Raw genomic sequence first — 26,227 nt, forward strand, 5'->3', positions numbered from 1 at the left:
CTCACGCTTAATGTACACAGATTGAACAATGCATAAGAAATTTTTAAGCTGAATCGATCTACCATTTCTCCGTCAATCATGTTCACCTTCGCACAATCGTTGCTACGAATCTTAATATCGATTACAACGTACGATTATCCTAGAACAAGAGCATAAGAGAGGCCAGCGATCATGGAGAGCTGTTTCCGACGGCAATCAGAGTACTTCCATCGGCGCCAGCCTCGAGTTTCGCTTGGGTAACCAATTTCCAACAACAATTTCCAACAGTTCGAGGAAATCCATCAATCTTCGGATTTTCTAAAAACGCGCGCATTGACAGGTTGTTGACACTAAAAGTGCGTCACGGACGGAGTGTCGAGGCCTCCCACAGCCACCCACATCGCTCCGCGCTGGACACAAGCGTGCATTTCTCGACGGACGCGTCGATCAGTCGCGTCGAATCGCGAGAAAGTTCAAGCGGAGTCCGTTCGCGCGTGAATTATTGCAGGCACTTGACTCGGGCCCACAGATTTCCACAGTTCGTAAAGCAGCTTCGCTCGGGACGCGGGTTTAATAACTTCGCAGGTGTGGCCAGGGCCTCATTGTTCGCGATCCGGCCTTTGTGCGGTTCTCCTCCTAAGCTCCGCCAGAAAATACGCGCGAGAGCCTGGAACTCTCGCGTGAAACGCGACCTTTTTTCCCTTCCATCGGACCGAGACGATCGACCGGCTAAACGCCGTTGCAAAACCCCGAATAGTTTCGATTCCACGCTCTAATTGAAACAAATCCACCGTACAACGTGGACGCCCGTTTATCGGAGCGTTGGCGGCGCTGACAAGCGGTTCGGGAATCAAAAAACTTGATAAAATCCTCCGCGTGTATTTTATTACCTGGCGCCCGTAAGGAACTTTCGTACATTCGTGCCCCTAATCTGTGTACAAGGTGAACGTTCCTTTTTCGAATTCGATCAGCAAGAGTGGGGGCTGTGCGTCTATTTTAAATGCAGAAAGAGTCACAAGCTAAAATCGCATTTTACTGTCTAAGGTGGTTCTACACTGGTGAGAATCATTTTTTTGATAAACAATACCAAGAGAACGGGTTGGCCAATTCTGCTAAAAAAATTCCTATGCACTGTTCAATGTGTGCATTTCAACTGCAAGGAACAATCAATTCATTTACTTCAGCCGTTCCTTTTTTTTTAATTCCAAAAGTGCTCCTCCCAGTGGTATTACACATACATCAATGGTACAACAGCGTACACATTGGCGACAATTTATACGAACAACGGGCTGATCGATTTGGATGAAATATTTCCTATACGTAGTTCCATATGTGTACAATGACCCTGAGAAACGATAAATTGATACCTCGAATGGTTTGTTTCGAAAAAAATCCCAAAAGTGTGCCTCCTACTCGTTACTGGCCTCGTAACATATTATAGCAGCGTCTACATTTGCCAAAAATTTTTACAAAAAACGGGTTCATAAATTTGGACGAGAAATTTCCTACACACAGTCCGATGCATATACAATAATCTGAACAGAAAAAAATTTCATATGCTCCAGCAGTTTGCCAAAAAAAAAAAAAAAAATTCCAAAGGGGCCCCTCCTATTTTCCAGACACAGCGCCTCGTTAGTCTCCGCTATTTTAACGAGGATTTCAGTTAATTGAGAGAACCGGCGGCTAAGCATGCTCGCCGTTGACAAGTATATACCCGAAGCTCCCTGACAAGACGAAGGGCTTTCGTTATCTTCCGTTTCGCAGCCGTACCGTGCCGGGGAACGCGAGACAGAGAGGACAGAGGAGGGGGCAAGAGGGGACTCGCGGGGGGACACGAAATTCCACGAACGGAATTACGCAAATCAGACTGCGAGCGCTCGTCCTGCGGTGGCAGAGGGAGACTGCTCGCTATCTTTCCTCGCGGATCTCGCAGCTCGGTTTAGGGTAGGCTCCGTGTGTCTCTGTTCCCTGGGATGCAAAGACACACCGGACTCCGAAACGAGACGATGCCCGCGCGCGAAATTTGCAAGTCCGGCGAAAGCACGATGCGCCGGGCCGCATGCTGCTCGACGGCGGAACGAGGGGATGGGGGTGGGGTGGGGGCCTTCTGCCGGGGCCCTATCCTCCGGTCGAGATAAACGAAGAAAACAATCCCGCCGAAGAAACAGAAGGAAAAGGAAAGAGAAGCAAAGAGATCTCCGGGACCCGCGAGGACTCGTGCTTCTCGATAGGAGAGAAGTCTACTTCGAAAGTGATCGTCCCTCCATCCCTTCCTCTCGCAAGTCCCGGCCGTGGCACTTCTGTAGGTCTGGCTCCTTCTGCGAGCCCCCCTCCCCCTCCACCGGGGCCCGTTTATGCAAAGACATCGTCGCGGTTTATCGGGGATATTTTCTTTGACCCGTCGAGCCGCGAGATTTCCGACACGGGACGCGTTAGTCTCTAGAGAGAGAGAGAGAGAGACAGGGAGAGAAAGAGAGTCGAGCTCCGAATTTTATCCGCGGTCGTAACGGGCCCGGAACGTTCCCCGAATAATATCCCCGTGTATCTTTATAGACACTCTCGAACGACGCCACTAATCCTCGATCTTTATATAGTATCGCCGTTAAACCCGTTAAAGACTAACGACGTGTCGGCCGGATAAGATTAGTCCGGGTTTCCGAGGAGCAGCCCCGAGTTCCCCCACCCCTCCCCAACCCCCGCGGTCCTCGAAAACGTTCGAACCGCTTTTCCCGGGGGCTGTCGGCGGTTTTTATTCGGCCTACAAATTATCCGGGTACACGGAATAACGTTAATACCGGGGCCCCGGCGGCTTCGCGGGAATCCCGATCTCTCTCTCTCTCTCTCTCTCTCTCTCTCAATCTCTCTCACTCTCTGTGTCGCAGCGCGAAGGGTATCGCTATCGTGGCCCCGGCGTCGACCAATTAGAGACGCTGAAATGGATCGTTAGTAGACACGTCGCTCGTTATCTCGGGAACAGCTCTCTTAAGAGAGGGAGAGCCGGAGGAGGATCGAGGAGAGGAGTTACCGATCCAACCGACGCGAGTCCTCGATATTTGAAGTGCAAGGTTCGCCGGGGACGCTGAAGAGAGTAGCCGCCGCCCCGAGGAGCGCCGACGCGTCCGAGCGGCACAAAGGGAGCTGAAAACGAGACAAGAGAGCCCGGGTCTACGGCTTCCCTTTTCGACGTCCCGCGGGAGCGACGAGGAGGGAAAGAGGACGTGGACACGCTGGTGTGCGCTGGGAGCCCTCAAAGCGAGCAAAGCGGTGATATTTAAAGCGTATGCAAAGAGTGCAACTCCGTAGCGGCCGGCAGTCGCCGCCGCCACCGCCGCTGCAGCAGCAGCGAGAGAGCGGTTCTCGTTCTCTCTGCTCGGAGGAACGAGAGACACAGGGAGGACAGAGAAAGAGAGAGAGAGAAAGAGAGAGAGAGAGAGAGAAAGGCAAAAAGTCCTGGACAATGGCGGCTTGCGTTCGGCTGCCCGGAATCCGACTCGCGACGATTTATGCGACCTCGACGACGACGACGACGACGCGGCCCACCTTCTCTCCTCCACCTCCCTCATCCTCCAACTTCGCCTTCTTCGACTCCTTCGCCTTCTTCTCCTCCTCTCCTTTCTTCCTCCGTCTTCCTCGCTCCGTCCCTACGCTCTCTTGTCCCACGAGGTTCAACCCTCTCCGTCCCTGCTGCCGGCGAACGACCGCCACTCGAAGCGCATTCTCCGGACAAGAATCCCAGAGTATACGAAAAGCTCGAAATCCTCGCGATCGAGGAGCCACGAGGGTCTCTAGAGGAGTCTGCCTGGAGACTGGGATCGAGAAGAGGATGATTCCGTGGTTGGTACTTGGACCTTGGACACGCTGGTCTTATGGTTCAGAAACTGCTTGGAATCTTCGCTGGATTTTGGTAGAAATGGAATCTTCAGGGTGGGGATAAAAAGTCTGGCACATCTCACATGTCGAACCACATGTTCGAGAATTTTTTCCGATTTTTCAGTCGATAGCTCTGGGTGTGAAAAATTGAAAACACGAAACAGTTCAGCAAAGTACTCCATGCTGACGTTTAAGTGCGACCACCCTGGAAATTAATTCGGTGGTAAGGTATCCTCATCGACACTGTTTCTAATTTTTTTCATATTCTTTGCTAAGCTGAGTCGTAGTTAAAAAAAGGAAAAATCAATTTTTTTGTTGATGTTGAACAATTTAACATCAAATGGGGATATGATTAACTCTCCCTACAGACGAGGTCCAGGGCTGAAGCGTGGAAGACTCAGATTTTTGGAGGTACAGCGATTTCCCTATACATGTCGTCAAGGCCTTTGTGATAAATGTCGCGGAATTAGAGGGGCCACAAAGCTCGAGGTAAACAGCTAATTTGTTAAATTTAATCGCTAGAAGCTGAGTAATTAAACCACGATTTTTTAAATTCTTGGTCAAAATAGTCCCAGCCAGGGGGTAGGTCCTTCAAGGATTCTCCGAATCTAGGGCTCAATCCTTTATGATTCCCAGAGTGCAGACCGCCTACAGTGATACTTTGTATCTCAGGACTCGGACTGACTCAGACTTCCCTACAAGGACGCGGCAATCTCCGGAGCCTCCCTAAAAATGTCCCAAGCCCTCCACAAGTACCCTTCCCCACATTTCCCCAACTTTCCCAAATTTCGTAGCTATTAGCCCTCCCTGATTTGCATTCTTCGATCGGTCGAAACGACACCTCGGTACAAGGGCCTCTCGGGAAGCTGGGAGCGAGGGCCCCGGGCCCTTGGATAAGATAAGACCGGTCGTCTTCTAGCCGCGGCTCGGCTCGATTCCGCTCCGCGCCGGGTACCATAAACTCGGCCGTAAAATGAAGCGCGTTCCTCACTTTGTCGCCAGGGTTTTATGGAAGGTTCGGTGCAGTCGTTCGTTCATCCGAGGCGTTCTCCGCGCGCCCGCCTTATTCGGCGAGAGTTCGTCTACGCTGTTTTTACCCCGTCGCGCGAGAGAGAGAGAGAGAGAGAGAGACGCTCCACCCTTTTTCTCTTCTTTTCTCTCGCGACGATCATACGGTCGTATAACGACCGGGCGGTGTTTTTTCGTGTTTCGCAAACTCGTGGGTCCTGCGAGGGGGTTGAAGAGAGGGGGGTGCTGCGGGACGGGACGGGGGGAGAGGGCAAGGTCCTTCAGCTTTATCGGAACAGGTGCTCGTAAAGCGGCGGTACCGTCTTCCGGCGCTAGTCCTCTCTCCCGGCCATCTGATAACGCGATTCGATGTCCCGGCCAGTATATACGAAACTAATGAAGCCCGAGGTGACGTCGTCGTCGGTCCCGGGCAACGAGTTGTCGGGCAATAATTATGCAAATTGCGCCGCTAGACCGTCAACCCTCGCCGAGGAGGAGGACGAATCTTCCTCGGCGAGGGACCAACGTCCTTTGGGTATACCCCGGGTATCGGAACCGTTCAGGCATCTCGATGCAACAGCAGAAAGAGAGAGATGGGGGGGGGGGGGGAGAGAGAAAGAAAGAGAGAGCGAGTATCGGCGCGCGAGTCGCACCTGTGCCTCAACGATCTCTCGGCGCGGTTCGGCGCGGCGGGCTCGTCTGACTTTTTAATCTGATAATCTGATTGGCTGCCGTGTGTCAAATATTGTGGGCCCGAGTGCCAGGCCCCGATCTTCCGTGCGCGAACAGGTTCTCGCGCGGACGCGTGGCTGATTGGAAGCCCGGTCCCGAAATCGTTGGATCGATCGGATCTGTACAGGAAGAGCCAGTCTCGGACGCGAAACCCGAGACCCATTGGGACTTTCGTTGCCGATCGGGCTTCGGGGAGAGGGTAGGCAAATTTTAGAAACGAATGTCGACGATTGGTGACTCGGGAGAACGATCGAGTTGAAACATGTTGCTAGTGTCAGGGTGGATCTGACGGACCCTGTGTCCGGAAGAATTTTTTTTAGAAAAACTATTTGACGTATCATTTTGCAACTTAGCAGCCATTTTGACACATATTTCAGCCACGTCTGTGATTTTTTGTACGTCGATATCTTGTACAGCAGAGCACATCTCCTGATCGGCATGCTTGCTAAGGGAATATTTGTCGTTCAACTTTGGGAATTTTTTTTAGAGAAACTGTTAGACGTATCCTTTTGAAACTTTTTGAAGTTATTGTCGTAAGTATGGACCATGTTCGTGACTTTTTATACCTTGCTACCTTTAAAATTGTGGAAGATTTTTACCGGGAAGGAGACAGTAGATGCCCCCTTGGTTGTCTGACACCATACAGACACATTCCCCTTGAAATTTTGGGAATTTCTGTTGAGGAAACAAAACGACGTACCTTAACGAAACTTGGGCACCACATTGTCGTATATTTGAGCGACATTAGTGACTTTGAATCTGACCCGTGAACATTTGAATCTGACAGACCCTGCTTGGTTTCAGTGGCGATGAGGAAGAAAGGAATAGGGTCTCCTCTCTCTATCCTCTGTTCTTGATCCATCGATCCCAGCAGGGGGATAGAGGGACGGAGTAAACGAGAGCAAGTAGGAGAAGAGACGCACGCTCCTCGAAGGAGGAACACGCTCGGGAAGAGGTTCGCGCATTGATATGCAACAGGCCGCATATGCGGGCCATGGCGGTCGAACAATACGACCACCGGTAAGGCACCACCGTGTAAACTATCCACCATTCCCGGGCCTATAACGTACCGAACCGTGCCGGTCGATGCGCCACGAGACACTTTACACGGTGCATCGGGTATATGGCGCGGTGAGCGCAAGTCGTGACGCGCCGTATCTTGCATCGGATGTACCACCAGTGTGGAAACACGGATACGTGCCCTCCCCCGCCCCCCAACGATCCCCTCCGAACCCTCGGCGAGTTGGACCGCGACCGCGAACAACCCACCCACCCGTTCGCGACCTTACCCTCCTTACCGGCCTCCCCCCGTACGGTCTACCCGCGTTTCACGAATTCCGCTTCGACGGCCCGGGGTGATGCATCTCAGCGAGTATTAATTTTCAAAACTCTGTGGCCTCTAGATTGACTAGATTTTGGTTTCATCTATTTTCTCCTTATCGTCCTCCCCCCATACAGTCTCCTATCCGCCTCGCAAAGGTTCCCATTCGGCTAATAGAAAAATTGAAATCGATTTGGCAGAATTAAAACAGCACAAATATTTCCAGGACATTTGACGCATTTAGTGCGCCTTTAAAATCAGTAGATTAAATTATAAAATTGGAAGATTGATCAGTATAGGAGTATTGCGAGGTAATGGAGCGGTCGTAGGATGTTTGAGGAGTCCGCCCGTAGGTTTCGCGAAACGTTCCACGGGCGTCCTGTCGAAAACGGATACCGCGTTCCTCGGAGGCATCGCGCACAATAGACTCCCCCGTATGATTTACATGCCGTCGCGTCGGTTCCCCCTTGGACAGAAGAAAGAGGGGTACAGGATGCTCGCGGGTCCCGGAGCCTGCCTCCTCTTATGCGATCGCGCGGAGACCCGTGGGCTTCGACGTACTCGCACGTACACCAACACGTGGGCGTTCGGCTACGAACGTCGCCGCCGCCGCCGCCGCCGCCGCCGCCGCCGCCGTTTTCTCGTGACGCGACTATGCTAACGCGGTAACGCCGCGCGTGGAATACGTTTCCGATGCATTCAACGGCTACCGGATCGAGCGGATACCACCTTGCTTTTCGGACGCAAACGATTAATCCTGATACCGGCCGGGAAACTCCGCGAACCAGAACCTTCTCCGACCGCTTAACGAGCCTTCTTGCAAATTTGAGAATATTAAAAAAAAAACTACTCGACCAATTTTTATGAAACTTGGTGGTGTTTTTACCACGACTTTGAACTATACCTGTGATTTTTTGTACATCGATATCGCGAAAAGTATGTGAAATATTCGTCAAAGAAGCAGGTTATGTCTCCTAGACGGTCGACTCCCTAAGGAAAAATATTCGTCGTTCTTTGGGAATTTTTGTTCCGAAAACCATTTGACGTATCTTTTTGAAACTCTGTGGTACTGTTGATACAAGTATGGACCAAGACTGTGATTTTTTGTACCCCGCTGAGTCCAAAATTGTAGCAGATATTCACAGATCAAGTGAACCTGGATGCCCCTTTGGATGTCTGACAGCATACAGGCACAATCCCCTTGGAATTTTGGGAATTTTTGTTGAGAAAACGAGAAAAGGTATCGTAACGAAACTTGGACATCCTATTGATGTATGTTTGAACTATATTTATGAATTTTTAGACCGCGCTATCGCCAGAACTGTAGGAGGTATTCGCCGAAGAACGAAAATTCAAACCGAAATGTTCACATACATGTCTTCAAACGAAACTGAAGCAAAGAAAAAGAAATTCTTTGAACCTGTCATTCTTCAGGGAATCAGTCTGAAGGGACTGACACACTTCTACCATCAATTAGTATGCATTCCAGAAACCTACCTGACGCCGAAGACGAAGCAGCCACATCCTTCACGCCAACCACGACACTGTTCTGAGGAACGTTCTCCTTTACCGTGATGGTGTACCGTGGTTTGTCACAAGTGGCGATCCTGTGTTCGTGTGAAGACACGGCGATCCTCACTTCGGCGTCCACTTTGCTCTTCAGTCCAGCTGCATCTGTCGCCGTCACGTTCAATTGGTAGAACGAAGACCGAGACAGCGAGCCAGGCTTCGCCACTTGCAACTCGCCCGTGTTGCGATTGATATGGAACACTCCGGCTTCGTTGCCGTTTGTGATTCGATAGGCAACTTGGCCGGATAGATCCAAGTCCAGATCTGTAGCCACCACCCTCAAAATTGGTCCCTGAACTGGACTGTCGCTCTTCAGGGTGACGTTGTACTTCTGAGGCTCGAACACTGGAGAATTGTCGTTCACGTCCGTCACTTGCACCCTCACGATGGCCACGGTGCTCAGTCCACCTGCAACAGAATCGTTAATTGTCAGAACATTATTGAGAACGAGGAACTTGGTAGATTAATTAGATTTCGGTGACAAGGGGTTGCGGATTTCAGGCCAGTTGGGAGACACTGTATATAGAGCTCGACCGCGGGTTCGTCGCGTCGAGACCAGAAGTGCGAATCAGCACGATTATGTTTATTTCATTCTCGAGCGAAATCCTCTTATCGAGCCAAATAATGTCGGGGTATTAGCCGGCGTAAAGGACGAATCTACGGGGACCCTGCGAGATGACATAAATCTCCCAGCGCCCCGTACCGTGGCCTTTTTTCGGAGCCAATCAGCCTCCCGCCTCCTCTCAACCTTCTTCTCTCTTTTCCCTTTTCCCCTCTGGCTCATTCACCAACGAACACAGTCCAAAAAATGCAACCCCCAATTTTTCTCGTTCACTGAAAAACAGATTTTTCTGTTTCGACTCCCTCCTACCGCTGAGAACTCGATTTTTAATCAATATAAAATCTAGGACTCCCCTATGACTCTATATTGAAGATGAAGGTTGTCTCAATTTTTCGACTCCCATATAAAATAAATTCCAAATTATTTTATATAATTCTTCAAGCAGCTGGCACTCAAACTGTGTTTCTCCCCTCCACGAGCTATGTCATCACTACAACAAACAATCGCTAAACAAGAATGATCGCTAAACAAACAAGACCAAAAGACAGCACAGAAAAACTAGGAATCGTTGTAGTGATAATTTGCCGCGGGGTAGTGCGTGATATAGTGTCTGCCGGAAAGTAATAACGCTCTCCGGATCGTTCTCCGTAAATCATGTTATTGGTCGTGGCCTAATCGCGCGGATCCGCGGTTGCTTTCGTCGAATCTGTACCCCCGGAACCGGGATTAATTAATCGACGAGAGCGAAACTTGCCGGGCTAACTCGCGTCGGTCTTCTCGCGCGGAACGATTTGACTCCCGGTTCGTGGCGTGCTCGGGCACGCCGGCGCTGATTTAGGCGAACCCCTGGCGCAAGTGTTAATATTAAAGACAGTATGTAAAACGGGTAATCCGATGTTTAAACGGTTTACACCCGTAACTCATAGTAATATATGGACTCGGCCTGGCGCGGAGCTCGGAGCGCGGCGAGATTTATAGGTACGAGTGTCATTGGAGTCATGCGTCAAGGGCCGGCGGCCTCCCTTTTCCCCGTGGAACCCTCGGCCACGGATCGTTCCATTCCGTTCCATTCCTTCCTTCCTTCCTGCCTTCCTTTCAGCACCGTAGGGGGAACAAAAAAAAATCGAGAAACAAAACCTTCCCCCTACCCCCCCCCCCAGGAGGGGTGGCCCCCTCGAGACCCGAAATGCCGAACTTCTCCGTACGATGGCGAATTCCCCGGCACGAGAAATGCACCCCTAATTTCTCTATCGAAACGACTACCTTTCTCCTCGCGTTCCTCCTCAATCTCTTCCCTCTTCTGTTCTCGTCGTCCTTGTCCGTGTCGTTCTCCCGGTGCTACCTCTTTCGTTTCCTCTCTCGTTGCGTCGGCATTCCTCGCGCATCTGGTCCCCGAGGATCGATCAAATTAACGATCGAATAAAATCAAACCGAGTGTGCACGGTTCAGTCGGTGGATAGCGGAGGCCGTGTCCTCCTCGACGGACACCGTTTCCTGGACAATAGGTCAACGACACCGTAACGCTCCCAGGCCAACCCTTTTAATTTCACGGCGAGAAGATCGCACGGCTACGAGGAGTCCTTTTCGACCGGGGTTTCTACCGAAGGATCCAGGGCCGAAGGATCCAGGGCCGCAGGAAGATTTATAAGGACGCTGCTGGCCAGAGGTGCTCATCCGGTGGTGCCACGACCCTGTTACGCAACCTATTCTTCTTGCTCTCCGGAGAACTTGATCCCTTCTTAGCGATTTTGCGTGATCTTGATTAGCGATTTTATTCAATTCTGTTCATCTCTCCAATGTTGATGAATTTTGGAGTTAGAACAGCATCGAGTCGCGAAGAGAGAATATTTCGAGCATTTTCGAAAATCCAGGCGCACCGCGAGACAAATGAGCGTCTCACACGCTGTCGCTTACAGACGCGAAACAGCGTACGATCTGCAAGCGTCGGTGTCATCTAGTCAACCGGAATAATACGTCTGCGCAACATGTTATCTAACGTTCATTCCCGGACCGATCTCGTCCCGATAAACCCACGGCTTTTCAAATCTTCCTTGTGCACTCTCTTTCTCTCGCTTTCTCTCGGGAGGTTACTCGAGCACGCGTAGACACGCGATGCCGGAAGAAAAAAAAAAAGCGAAGAAAGGGAAAAAATAAATGAACGACGACGGGGGACAATGATCGTCGGTGGGAGTTAAGCCCGTAAGATTTATGACGCCGGTGTCAATAAAGTCAGCGGTGTCGTCCCGGGGCCCTCAAGAAGTTGCTGCAACAAGGGCCGCGCCTTTCTTTGCATTTCTGTACGTTGATCGTAGGACGTGCATCAAGATGCGCGCGAGAATCGTTTCGCATGTGCGCCACGTAATGCGCAATTTCCAGAAGAGAGGAGATAACATCGATCCACCGGGTCCTCTTCGCCGTTCCGTCAAGATCCACGGCGACAGCCGTAACCGAAATCTCGAGATTTTATCCGTCCTCGTCGTCGTATTGTTAAGCGGAGGAGAACAAGCCTCGTCACGAACGGTCCCGGGCCCTTTAAACACGCGGAGAAACCCTCCGGTGAGAACGCGGAATCGCTCCGAAAACCGGAGGATCGATGAACAGTGGCCCTTCCCATTGTTTCATTTGTTTCTCGCTAGTAGAAGATACGTTCACGCGATGAAAATTCGGAACTGCAAGCTATAAAAGAGTTTATACAGAGCGAGAAACAAGACCACGCCCCCCTGAGGTACTGTGCGGTGTCGGTGTAACTAAACCACGCCCCTTAGGGCACTCTACAGAGGATGAGCAACAAAATCACGCCCCTCAGGACACTCTAAGCAGGAGGAGCAACAAAACCACGCCCCTTAGGGCACTCTACCGCGGATGAGCAACAAGACCACGCCCCTCAAGGCACTCTACCTAAGGGAAGCAATGATTCTACTTCCCTCAGGACACTGTACATGATGGGACCATTGACACCACGGTCCCAGAATCACTTTAGAAAATACTAGCAATAAAACCACGCCTTCCGAAGCACTTTACTCGGGCAAAGCGACAAAACCACGCCCCCTAAGGTACCTAACAGACAAGTGGCAACACTCCACGCTCCATCTCACAGTAAAGTGACAACGAAACCACACCTTTTAAGTCACTGTACAGAGAGGAAGCAACCGAGCCACGCCCCTTAAGGCACTTCACGGAGTAATAGGAACGAAACCGCGCCCTTTGAGGCACCTTACCGAGAAATAACACCGGAACCACGCCCTCCAAAGCACTTTACCGAGGTGAATCTAGGAAACCATGCCCCTCGAGGTGCCTTAGAGAGACAAACACAGAAAAGGCAACGGTAACACGTCCAGCAGGTCAGTTTAGAGAGAATGAGCAAGGAAACCACACCCTCCAATGCTATAGAGATGCAGCAACGATACTGCTCTAAAGCGTACAGCCCTCAACGCGAATGGTTATCCAGTAGTTGCGTTTAGGATGCCGATAGTGTGCTCGAATGAGTTCACCCTGGCAACGGAAAAGAGAGAGTGGGATACACAGGCGATTCGCACGAGCGAACGTCGGGTCGGTTCAGCTTCTCGCGGAGGACGAAACGCCGAGGCCATTTCTCATTTTCGCTGCTAGAAGCCGCAACGCCTAGGCGGGGAACGCGTTCGGTGATAAGCATCTGCTTGGGAAGAGCAACTATGGTCGAAACGCGCCGCGCTCTATCGCCCTAATGGTGTCGGATAACGGCAGAGCCGAGCCGATAATTATTACCTACGAGCGGGTCCCGGCTTTTGAATCGAGATCCGTGGATCTGCGAACAGACGCTAGACGATCCGAGATGCGACCGCCGATAGAGTCTCTGCGTTCTGGACCACGAACCACTGTTTCGACATTACGCTACATTCTGTTTGCAGAACACAGCCAACAATAGAGCCTCCAATCACTGTCTGATCACCTACTCTTCTAGTTCAGGCTCGAATGCTTCTCGATATATGTCCCAAATGTCTAGCCGATGTAAGTCGTAGACTAGCAGATATATACCCCGTGAGGGGCCCTAAAGCTCGAGTGACCTCGGTCACCTTTTCTACGTTAGGAAGAGTATCAAAGAATTGTATCTCCTAGCCGATATATGTCAGTGTTGTGGACATATATCGAGAAAACACTGTGTCGTGTTTCAGGTGTACTTGGTTGCAGACAGTAAGTGGATGAAAGTGTAGCATTGACCCCACTGACCCTGCTGTAATCTATTTCGAAATTCTGCGACAGTGTACGGACGTTTTTCCTGAAGAGGTAATTACACGCTTATTGCCTAGGGTGGTGCCTAGGTGTTTCTTTTTTTTTAGGAAGAAGGTGAGGTAGCAGGTTAGCTACCTGTTGGAGGATAGCCAGCGTCAACCTCCGGATCAATGGACCTCAGTCATTGTCCTCTCTCGCGTAAGGGCAGCGTGGACGGAGCCAGTTGAAAATGGGCACACACCGTGCACCGGCGACATAAATCATACACCCCATTACAGAGCTACTAGATCTTGCCACGGCGATAGCTAGTGTCTTCCTTCGTTCCACCAACCGCTGGCTGGCTAACGCTCTTTTTCTTCCTGGTGGCACGTTTCCACCGTGTGTCGCCACGCCATTGCCTGCCTGCCTGCCTGCCTGCCTGCCTGCTGCTCTCCTCTTGCTCTTCTGCTTCTGCCTTTAGCTGTTGCTGTTGCTGTTGCTTCTTCGTTCTCGTTTCCCGCGCGCGTCTCTCACCTCTCTCACTCTCTTTCCCTCTCCTCTCGGCACTCGGCGAGATAAGACCGAGGAAAAGCATTGTTCGCGCGGCCGCTACTTTACGGGCTCCTATTTTGGTCACGGAAGATTCGTTACGGTACGCCGACGCTAATCGATCGACGTATCGAGCGAAAGTTTACGAGATAGCTGGACCTCTATCGGCTCTAACTCTCTGTTGATCCTGCGAATCCTGCGAGTCGATGCGAAACCGCTGCCTCGAATAATTAACCCTTCCTCCGCCGTGCTGCGATTCTCTTTTCACCGTCGAGACTCTGTCGTTTCTCACGCGGTCAAAGCAGAAAAGGTGCCGAGACAATGAGCCACCTGCATTGTTCTTAATCATTTATTTGTGAAACATTCGCTGACGTATTCGTGATCCTTCCCCGATTAAAACCAGCCCAAACACGACACAATTTCGATCACGCGTACTCGTTTAACCCACGATGCAGTGAAACCTCGATTATCCGAACCTATGGTCACGCTTTCACTAAATCCTCTATAACTCGAGTTCAGACGGTCGTAGCTCGATGAAATTTGACTGACTGACACACAAGACTGTACAGAAGTGACCCGTGAACCCTAAATACTCTTGCCATTTTTATAAGTCAGGAGGCTGCTCTTAATTGTTGCGAGTTCTAAAATTTTTCTCGAAGCTCCTGATCTTCGCCGATTTCTCAGGTAAGTAGTGTCACGAATGGATTAAAAAATTGCGGACAACTCACCTCTGTCGGTAGCGATGACGGGAATCTCCAGGTAAGGTGCGGTCTCCCTGTCGAGCTGCTTTCTCACGCAGATTTCCCCGGTGTCGCTGCGCACCTCGAGCTGCTCGGTCTCGACTACGGCGGCCAGCGTGTAATTCACCATGGCGTTCACGCCGCAATCGGGGTCGGTCGCCTGTACCTGAAAACGGCCGAGATTCGTCGATATTAATCGGTCGTCGTTATATAATTGCAGGGTGTCGCGGCGAGTTGTATAAACAGGAAGGCAAAACGGACTGGAGGGTATCGATTAACAACGGAGGAAAGGATCCGCGCGCGTTTCTGAGAGGGGGCCGGCCGAACCAGAGAAAGAAAGGGACAAGAAGACAGTGAGCGAGAGGGGCGCCCGTTCTAGGGGTACCGATTTGTTTAATTTTCGTTCGCGGACCCCTGAAACGGGATACCGTACCCCTGGCCCATTCGTAATAGCGGACCCCGCCGGTGACTAATTTCCGTGTGGCCCGCTTTTGGCTCCACCTCCCCGAAACTCGGCGGATAAGGCGACGTTACAACGACGAACGTGGGGGCGGTGATGGACGCCTTCGTGCTCCCAGCAGTTATTATTTATGCGACCATGCTACACCTCGCAGCCCCGATGGATTACAATTGCCGCGGATTCGGACGCGACCGCAGTCGATTGAACCGTGTTTTTCAAGCCAAAAATATTTTATTTTTTGCTGTTTTAAAAATCGCGAATTAAAAATCTTGGTGTAAGCTCATTCCAGTGACTTCTCTATATATGTCGCCAAGGCCTGGAGGCTAAACGTCGCGGAACTATCCCCACCACTGCGGGGTGTACCCCGTGAGGGGCCACGAAGCTCGAGACGCCTCGGTGAACATAACACGGCTCGGGTATGTCTCCGGGACGACACATGACGCTGACATATATCGAGAATTCACTGTAACTCTTTTTGGTACCGAACAAATATTTTTATTAATTTTCGTATTTATCAGCGAAAATGTTAAAGAAGTTTTAAAGAGATGTTGATGCTCATAGTTATCGACGTAAGGGTGAAGATTGTGAGAACTGAAGAGTTTTTTTTTTAGAGCACCAGCAGAAGAGTGTGCAGAATTCCCGGGAGAAAGAAAAGAAGAGTGAAAAATTGTAGAGAAATGTACGGCGAAAATTGTGAATACGTGCGAACGGCGAGGGTAAGTATAGGTATTAGCAGGATTTTAGCATAGTTTCCGGCGGATTGATCGCGATTCCCGAGCGAAAACGATCCGAAGACCGGAGATGGGAGGTACCAGCGCTCCGGTTGCGGCAGGTTCACGAGAGCTGTATTAAATCGCGAGCAGTTTTACCTGTTATTCCGCTGCTCGGCGAATGTATACCACGCGAACCATTGTTCCGCTGGTTTTGTTGCGCGCCGACCTTGCGGAGAATATCGATTTCAATCGGGGTGTATACGGAATACAATCCGCCGTGGGTTTCCTTCGAAAAGGCCGAGAGCGTACTGTGCTCTCTCTCTCTCTCTCCCTCTCTCTCTCTCTCTCTCTGTACTCTCTCGGTCCGTGCTGTGCTGGTTCTCTGAATACCGGCGCACTCGAACCGAATACCTTGCGCCCTTCGCGTACTGCCGAGTTCTCGTGGTTTCAAAAACGTTCGAGCACAAAGGCGCCTCGATAAACGGGAACGGATTCTATCGAATTTCTAATGAGCGAGCCCCCCTCGCGATACACACCGGTATAAATCCACCTAACCGTCCCTTGTATCACCATTCTCTCCTACAACACTGCCCCGATACTCTAACGCAACAGATTCAGCCACGAAATGAATTTTCCCACAGTCCACTTCATTCGCTGTGTCGTGTAAAAAAATGTGCTTCGAGAATAGACTCTCGGATCTCTGAAACTAGACCAGATTTCTTACCGTACGATCATTGTTCACAAAGTTATAACAATCCCAACATCCCCAATTTTTCAAAACCTTCCGCTGCAACCGTTTTTCCTTTTTTCATTTGTGAATCCCAGCCTGCTAATTATTTTCAATTTTCAAGTCCCCGCAATGATCGCCATTTCGCAGGAGACACCGTCGCCAATTTTTGCACGTGCTAAGTAAGATAAAAAGCAGGCCGGCCAACAAAGCAGGCGAATCCGCGACCGTTCTCCGCGGGGATTATCTGATAACCGGGCCCTCGCAGATAGGAGGCGCGAGAATGCAATTTAGAAATGCAAATCTAAATTGGAAAATTATGCAGATGCGGCCGAGTCCCTGGACACGGGACGACGGGGGGCGACGGGGGGGAGCGGGGGGCTGCTGGAGGGGGGTTTCGCACACGCGAAACCGCCGCCGCGGCATAAAGCGAACGAATAAGAATTAATCTGTCGATAGAAAGTGAAACTATCGTCGCGGCCGATCATGAGTTATTGGATTAGCCGGGAAAATTGTGGACAGCGTGTTCGTAACGAGATACCTGCCCACGTTTCAACCGTATCACGCGTCGGGCTTAATAATTCAGCGCAAGCTGAAAGGCCCGGCGATAGCATCGTACGCGAATCGTAAACTGGTTGTCTTTGCAATAGGCCAGGAGGAGATTAAGCGACCGGCGGGATTGGAATAACGAAGACGCGACCGAGAAACACCTGTGACAGCTGACCACGTGGAAACCGGGCCTCCAAGTTTCACTTCCTCGAACCATATGGATCCCCACGAAATTAATCGCAGAGAGAGAGAGAGAGATACCAGGACACTCGTTATCCTGGAAACTATAATACTCGGAGGACGAACAATTTTCACTCGATTTTGTCAATTTTTTAGCACACAATTTTAGCGCTACTTTTTTCCGGACACGTTTATCTTTTCATTAAGATTTTCTTTTGGTTCGAAGAATATTTTCATGTCTCCCGAGGCTCCCTCAGGTTGCACCGTTCCACCGAGCCAAGAGACCAGCGAGCAATGCCTCTTCAAGGTGGCAACAGTGTTGGCGGGAAAGTTATTCGACCGGCCGCCAGTAAATCATTCTTCGCGGACTCCTGCTTTATTATCTGCTGTCTCTCTCGGTTCGACCGTAGCCTCCGTTCCTTCGTTTTTGTCTTTCCTCGCCCTTCTCGATAGCAGTTTGTCTCTCTTCCACTCCGTTCCTCTTTCCTCGCCGCCTCGGCTCCCTGCTGCAGAAACTGCAGCACTTGTCTCTCCCGCAGGAAAATTCACGGACGAACAGTTTCTCACCGTTTTGAACTTTCAAGCTTTTATTTGCTCAATATTTTTCAACAATTTTAGCGTACCATACAATTCTTGCTGGTTAGAAAACACACTGATATTGATCGGTGTCTGTACACTGAACAGCTGAAGCTGAAGCAACGCTAGCGAAACATTGGAGAAAATATTTCACCTCCAAAAGGACTAGGCTTACCCCCAAAAGCCGCAAGCTTACAACAAAAAGTTGTAAAAAATCCCTGAGCTGTAAGAAAGCCTCAAATTTCAAATGTAGAATGTAGGAATGTAGAATGTCTATTGTTTCATAATGAAGAAGCATTATCGCGACTGCTTTCACAGTGTAAATGCGCCAAAGAGAGATATTTTTGGCGTACATCGGGCAACTTCATCATCGAGGTACTCGATCTCGCGAGTTCCCTGTGGATCGTTTCAGCGTTGCCTTAATCGCGATAATGTTTCAGAAAATTTTAGGCGGGATTGGTAGCGGCACGGTCGGACCATGTAGCCGAGTAATTGATCATCGATCGCAATCGGATCCAGCGCGATTCCGAGTTCCCGTGGAACGAGCCGGCACCATTTCTCTACGGCGTCGGCGCTCTCGGATCACGGATAGATGGCCGACTGCGATACCTCGAACGCGAGAGGAAACTTTAAACTGTCATTAAGCCGGCCCTGGCTGGGTTAAAGGGTTCATTACCGCCCCGGACTCGCGTCTCGATTTCGCTTGGCGAAGTACCACTACCATCTTGCTGACTGCGAGCTGATGAACTCGCTTATGTCTCTTTTTAACACGGCCAGATCGCTGAATCAAAGCTGTAATATATTACACGCTGGACGAACGAGAGAGAAATAGTGGGGGGGGGGGCTGTATTTTTCTTCCTCTAGTGTAGAATTCCTCTAGTGGGCGTGGCTTTATCGCTCCTGATGTCAATGGGGCCAAAACGGTGCCCCGAAGGACAATCTTCAGACTCTACAGCCCCTAAATATTTAATTCAGAAGACGACAATGATACTTGACGAACAAGGCCACGCCCACCGAGGGCGTTCTAGACTCGAGGAGCAAGGTTATAGGTTTCTAAACCGTCTTAACTAAAGTGAATTAATTGTTTTAGTGGAGGCGATACAAGCCATTTCTAGAGCAATACGTTATTTCGCATTTGATGAAATTGAGAGCCGAAAGGCCACGCCTACTTTAATTAAGTCTTCCTAGTCGAAAAAGGAAAGACAGTCCTCTGGCTCAGGAAACAGGAAAATTGAAAAAATTAATTTCAATAAACTAGTTCAAGTTTAAGCTCTAGACAGACTCTAGGCGGTGTCTAAATCAAAACCACGCCCACTCATGAATACAGCACAGAGAGCAAGCTAGCTTGCAATCTCTGAAACAAGAAAAACTACTGCAAACCAGTGACTAGTCTCATCTGACTCGTTCCATTGCAATCGGATACAGGAACAAAGCAAGGAGCAATTAAACCACGCCCATACCGGGCATTCCAGTGGTCAAAGTTTTCGCGGAGGGATAATGATAAATACGTGCAATCCTCAATTTTAATTTTATACGATTAGATTATCAGAGAATTCAGAGTCTAAGCAGTTAGTGGGTGGCGCCTGAGCAGCAGCCCCGCCCACCACGGCTCTCCACGTATAGAACAATCGAGTTTTCAGTTTCTGAAGAGCGTTTCGCTGAGTTCTTCGGGGAAGAGACATAAAAGCATACTGAATTCCAGTTCTACAAAATTAAACTTTTAGGAAATGTCCAAGTACCGAGTGGGCGGCGTCCGAGCAGAAGCCCCGCCCCCCGCGACTCCCTGCGGATAGAGCAATCGAGGCTTCAATTTCTGAAGAGGGTTCTCGCTGGTCTCTTTGGTAGAGGATACGCGAAAAGCGCGCGGAAAGGTCGCAAGAGATGGAACGCGGCTCGCAATTACAGCCGCGCGTGTTCGAGCGCGTCCCATCGGAAAGAATGGTCAATCGCGGGGCCATCTATTGCTTAGACGGCCGGCGAGGAGCGAAGCGGAGTGAAGCGGAGCCGAGCGAGCGGCGTCGAGTCTGTATCGTCATCGGCCGCTGGCCAGCCAGCCAGCCAGCCAGCCAGGCACATATAAAACTCGACATACCAGATGCGGTTCGCCGAGTCATCCGCGATTTACGGCGATAACTTTAGCAGCCGGACAATTTGTACCTGTAACGGGCGAGTAGTTGGCTCTCGGCTTTGATCGCGACGCGACGCGACACGACGCGACGGCACGCCGCTGTCGCGCGACTCACCGCGCGAAATCGGCAGCGCCGGTGTTGTCCAGCTTTCCAGACACCTGAAAGCACCTGAGACTACCTGATGCACCTGATGCTCCGCCTTTGTACGCCTTTCGAAAAATTCTCTGGGCTATTTTATCGACCATATTTTTGGATGATTTTTGGGTTCTGATGGCTCTTGTGAATGCATCGTGGGGACCGTAAAATGGTACCGGAATTAAATTCGATGGGAAGTAACTCTTCTGAAGAAAATGTTTATTTTGCAGAATAAGCTCCCTTTCTAACATTATCAAATGATCACCACATAAATAATCGAGGAACACACAGCGCGCCGAGCAGCAGGGCAAATATTAAAGTCGCCGTTTCCTCTTTCGAAAACGTCAGAAAAATCAGCGGGAGCCGAATGGCATCGTAATTTCGCGAACAAAAGGGCACCGAGCTCATTTCTGCGGGCCGGTATAATTAGTTTAAAAGCTTCGACGAGATCTGCGATGCTCCGCGGAGGGAATTAAAGGGCGAAAGAAAGAAAGAAAGGAAGGGAATGAAACGCGAGAAAAAAAAGAAGGAGAGAGAGAGAGAGAGAGGCCAGCGACGCTGGTTCCGCGGAAACGTTGGCGGGGAGTAACGCCGGTAGAAGAGGAGAGCTCGCTCGCTCGCGTGTACGATGCAATTATTTCCGAGAGATATGAAGTTCCGTTCGTATAGATACATAGCTGTTCAACGCTTAAGAAGGGCCCATTACGAGACTATAATCGATCTCGCGCGTAATTGCTAGACCGGTTTGCCGAGCGTTCCGGATCGTGTGCCGCACAGTTCGAAACGTTGCACGACGCCGTATCAAATTTTCCCCGTGTTCCTGTCTAATAACGTTCCCGTTTCCACGCGCGGGGCGCTTTTACAGTTTAATCGAACCGGCGTCGAACGTCAGTTGTTTCATCGATCCGCGGGGATCGAGCGGGGATCGTTGAGAGCCGGACGAGCTTGATTAATACGAGCGATTCCGACGAGCTAATGGCCCCGCCTTTCAGTATTTCCTCCCGCCGGGGAAAAATCTTCGTTAATATTGTATGAAATTCCCGCGCATTAAGCTCACCGAAAGGCATTCCCTCGCATTCCCCGGGGTCAACGATGCCGCGCGCAACAGGCATTCGCCTAAGTGTACGGAGCCGCGCCGACGATGCAACGATATTTCATACGATTATCCCAAGCATCGTCGGGTCACTAAATCATCACCCGAAGGCGGCACTGTCTTCGGTCCGTCGGCGATCGCGTAATCCATAAAACTGGGCCAACTCACCGATCACACCGATCGCTGAGTGTAGACAACCATAATGGGCACAACACCATTCGTACCACTGACAGAAATTCCTTTTGTTTAACGGCTACTGCAGATTTGCTACATGTCAAAAACGGGGGTGGCCTTTTAAGAATTATTACCGAGACACAGAAATTTTGTTTAAATATTGTTTACGGTGGGTTCGAATATGTGTACGTTAGACCATGTTCAGGAATTTTTTCATTAAAAAATGTTCACGAATAACTAAATTATAGAAGCCCGAATTCAGTACACGGGGTATCGTCTTGTTCGGGTCAGAAAACGGGAGGTATGTGCACTAAAAAAGCTTCCATAACTTCGTTGCACATGTACATTTTGCAATGAAAAAATTCGTGGGCAGTGTACAATGTATGGACACTTAAACCCTCCACCGCAGAAAATTCTCAAAAATCCTTGTGACTCAAAGAAAAATTCCGAAAGATACACATTGTTGTTTTATCGTCGACTATCAGTTTCCTCCTGGATTGGGCACTTCCAGGAACCTGACTCAATCTGAAAACACTCTGGACTCGTTTTTTAATCTAAATGCTTTAGTTTAAGCGCTATATATTGCTGGACGAGGGTCAGGTTCGCAAGGGAAATGCTCGGGACGCGGCAGTGGGATTTGGTAAGGGCCTCCCTCGACCGTGGCAGGTCGGTCCATGGTGCCGCCACCCTTCTGGACACGGGAGAGTCGGTATCCGAGGGTTTTTCTCTCCATAGCCCGGCTCCTAACCCCCCGTCGTCCATCGTCCCGATGGTTTCCGTTGGTCGTGCGTGCGACCACGCGAGCCGCCGGTTTTTGCTCGCTCGAGCTCGACAGATAGAGCTGTTCGTCGAGTAAGCTGGGAAGCCATCCTCGGTATTCCCGGCTCGCCGGCTCTCTGATGGACTGACAGTCGTCCTCCGCCGGTGCCACGAGTATTCCTCGCGATCCTTTCACTCTTCCTTCCTATCCAAGCGCGTTCTTCACGGTCCCGAGCCGGCACCGAGCCGTTTCCAGTCCAGTTTCAACGGTCTAAATCACCCCTGATCACTGGATGCCCCCGTTGGTCATAGTTAAGGGTCTGCCAAAACCCGGAGTCACCAAATTATCAGCTAGATTCGTCAGAAGTTACCCAATAAATTGTCACTGAAGGCTAGACTTTGACTGCTCCTTTTCTTTTAAGGAGGAGCCAGGTTGTGGGAGGGTCCAGAGATCAGGCAGGGGCGTGGCGAACATCCAGAGTTATCGAATAGTTGGCTAGATTCATCGGAAGATACCCACTGAATTTCTATTGGAGACTAGAATGGGATCATTCTTCTCATTTGAGAAGCAGAACGTAGGCTGAACTTTGGGAGAGGACTGAATCTAGAATGGGCGTGTCCATGCGTCCATCATAATCCGGAGCCAGCAAATTGCGAGCTAGATTCGTCAGAAGCTATCTAATTAATCCTCATTGTAGGCTAGACTTTGACTACTCTTTTTCTTCTGAGAAAGAAAAAGTAGAGGTGGAGCTAAATTTTGGGAGGACGCAGCGCCTAAAATGGGCGTGACCATAGATTTCTCTATAAGGCACAACTACGTTAAAATCCAGAGCAATTCCTAATAAATTCTCGCTGAAGGCTGTTTTAACAAGAAGGGCGTGGCTAATACTAGACTGGGAGTGGTTAAATCTAGACTGGGCGTGGCTAGATCCAGATTGGGCGTGGTTAAATCGTGGACCGCGCTACACCGTTCAATTTCTCGCGTCACCTGGTCAGAAGCCTGCCTCCTGAAGGCAAACCAAGCTTTTCCCAATGACCAACTAACCCTCACAACTCACTCCCATCCGCAGCAGGACATCAATCTAGCTCGGCGGTCATCGAAGAGCAAAGATGGTACAGAACACCGTGCATAAGAACGAATTCCAGGAAACACTCGGTCGCTCGTTACGCACGTACCACGGGTTTTATCTGGTGTGCAGCCGCGTTTAAAATTCTTGTCATTTGCACATAAGAGCGCCTAATTGCGCGACCATGCGACGCGAGGTCCGCGCGCACGCGAGCTTGTGCTCTCCGGGCTATCTAAGAAAGGGAAAGGGACGCAAACCCGGGTACACGCGGAGAGCACGAGGAAGAGAAGAAAGAGAGGGAGAGAGAGACGAGAGAGAGAGAGAGAGAGAGAGAGAGAGAGAGAGAGGTGGAACGGGCGACGAACCGGAAGTTTCGTGGGTGGACGCCGCGGCCACGACCCTTTGTCACGCGAATTGACATGCAGGAACGATGCCCGGGTAGCCGTCACGTGAGTCACCGCGGGTGTGCGACCGCACAATTAGCTGGATGCGTATTCCGTTTGCATAAATAAATATGCACGTGTTTGCCGCCTCGCCCCTCCTCCCCCCATCCTCGACTCTTTGACCGGCACGGAGCGTCCTTGTCTCATTCTCTCTCTCTCTCTTTCTCTCTTTTGCATTTTTTTTCTCGCTTTGTCGTGCTCCACTGCACCAGGAATCATTCCGACACCGTCTCGAACTGCAAATGACTCGTCTCCAAATCCTTTGTTGCATTTAAAAATCAATTATGTGGTCCAAGTGATTGATAAAATTGTGTTTTATCGAGGGACACTGGAAATGGTTCGGTGCCTTTTTGAGACATTCTTGCAGTGAAAGCTACTGTTTATAATTCCTCAAAAAATAATGTCGAACCAAACGATTTTTCGTGATGACCTACATATATGGAATTTGTTAAAATAATTTCTTAAAATATGACATCTGGTCGTGGCGGTAAACCAGTTAAAAATATTTTTACATTATGCTCGACTTATTAACAGGAAATATGTGTATGTTCGTTTGGTTCCCGTTTCTTGAAATTGCGCGTAAGATAATTTCGATTCTGCTTGAAGACCCGGAGCGCAGCCATTACAGTCGGTTTAGCAAGTCCTTAGCAAGTCCTCGGCAAGTCCTTAGCAAGTCCGTTTTCCGAAAGAGGAGTCCCAAGACGCATCTGTAGTCCCAACAGCGTGCCCAGTCCACATGTTCCGAGTCGATCGGGAATGGGTCTCGACATCTGTACCTCGAGAGTACACTGATCTCTCGCAAAACAGGCCACGGTGCGCGCGGGACACTAAGCGCTTTATTATCTCCGTTGGTGCACACTGTTCTCGGTTATGGTGGGACTGCGGACACGTAAAACCGTGGAATCCGACGCGGTATTCACGCAACCCGCGGGAACGGTGATTGTGCTCGTGGAAAAAAATTCCGACTTCAATTAGCCCACGGACCGTGAGTCTCTATTTAGAGATACAGAACGAAGTTTACCGCTTCGCTTACTCCTCTTATTCCTCTTCTTCTTCTTCTTCTTCTTCTACTTTCCATCTTTGCTGGTCTTGTTCCCTCGCTTTTTTTCTTCTCTCTCTCTCTCGCCGTTCGCGATTTTTCACCGTCTACTTGCTGCCTACGTGCACGCACGTTCTCCGCCAACTAACCGTGAACTGAATTCACGGAAAAAATATTTCGCATATTATTTAACGCTTGTATGGCCCTGGGGAATTGTTGCTCAAAAAATCCGTAAGTGATTTTCACGGACAAGTGTGTCTTTTAGGAATTTTTTCTCAGACACAGAAATTTTGGCGAATTTTTATTTATACATGGTTCGAATGCCCGTGTATTGGACAGTGTTCACGAATGTTTTCATCGAAAAATATCGATTCTTAATGAAATTACGGAATTTTTTTCGTGCCTCTGACGATCGTTTCCGACTCGAATAAGCTGAGACACAGTGAGCTAAACTATGTCCTGCAATTTCGTTATGTGTGAGAATTTTTTGATGAAAAAATTCGTGAACCTAGTCCAATATACAGACATTCGAACCCCGTATAAAAAACATTTGAACAAAATGTCCGCATCTCAGAAATAATTCCCGAAGGACAGCCTCTCGAAGGCACTGAAATTCGTCGAAGATCGCGAGTGTCGTTTTTGATAAAAATGTCGAGTTTCGAAGGGAAAATGGTAATTCCTGGGGGCCCGTTGGGGCCCGAGGGGGGACAGGGGGAGAGCCTCCTTGTAAATTGAGTGGCAAGTGGGCGCCGTGGGCACCGGAATCGGTCTAAAACGTCCGCGACAAGAAGATAATCGAGCTCGGTGTCCGAGGTGTACCGGAGCTCGTCTCTCGGCTCGGTTACAGCCGATATACACGACGTACGGTACTAAATGTCGTGAGCGGTACCGAGGCCGATACGACGCTTTACATACGAGCTCGCGAGAGAGTACCGCGGCAAAAGTGACCGCTAAGAGATGCCCGAGGAGAAGGGAAATCCGCACAATGCTACCAACCCGACGAACTCTATAGAGCTGTCACTCACTGTTCCCTGAAGAGTCGGATGCCGGACGACGACTCGTCCTTCTCTCTCTCCCTCTTTCTCCATCTCTTTTTCTCCTCGTTATTTCCCTTCCACCAGTAATCTCTCTCTCTCCCTCCCGTCCTCCTGTTCCTGGATTTCTGCCACGCGAAGCGACCGCACCGAACGGGTTCATCGACGTTGATTTTCTATGGAGTTGGATAGGGAATATCCAGACGTCACGGATATCACTGCGGCTGTCGATGAGGAAGCGTCAGAGGGGCCGATTAAACGCCAAAAAATTCAGCAAAATGTGCGGAGATTGTGGGCAACAGCGGATTCGTTGGGTTATAGCCGTTGAAATTGCCCCGTGGGGCAGTGTACAGGTTTGAGAGCGTCGAGGCCACGCCCACTAGGAAGAGCGCAATGGGTGGATGAGGTGGATTATCGTTTGTTTTATAGACGATTTGATGAAACTTCGCTCCTGGGGCTGCGGAGAGTGCTTATTAACGTGATGTGCAGCTGTGAGACGGGGGATTTTAAGACTAATTGACAAAAATTCCGCGGAAGATTTATAAACAATGGATCGTAAATGCGGTTCGTAGTTTCATTGATACTCCAGAGTCCCCCGAAGTGGATTATTAGGAGATGTATATATAACACA

The 26,227-nt window shown here is 50.0% G+C and overlaps 1 protein-coding gene across 1 annotated transcript in view; it reads right to left on the reverse strand.

The window, feature by feature from the left end:
* Window positions 1-26,227, reverse strand: part of Ds (dachsous cadherin-related 1) — a 366,686-nt gene that overhangs the window by 53,334 nt on the left and 287,125 nt on the right. Inside the window, exons 2-3 of the mRNA XM_076798955.1 lie at window positions 14,507-14,684; window positions 8,408-8,887 (exon numbers count right to left, since the gene is read on the reverse strand). Coding sequence (XP_076655070.1) covers window positions 8,408-8,887; window positions 14,507-14,684 — 658 coding nt within the window. The remainder of the gene's footprint in view (window positions 1-8,407; window positions 8,888-14,506; window positions 14,685-26,227) is intronic.

The sequence above is a fragment of the Halictus rubicundus genome, chromosome 13 (assembly GCF_050948215.1).
Source record: "Halictus rubicundus isolate RS-2024b chromosome 13, iyHalRubi1_principal, whole genome shotgun sequence".
Taxonomy (NCBI): domain Eukaryota; kingdom Metazoa; phylum Arthropoda; class Insecta; order Hymenoptera; family Halictidae; genus Halictus; species Halictus rubicundus.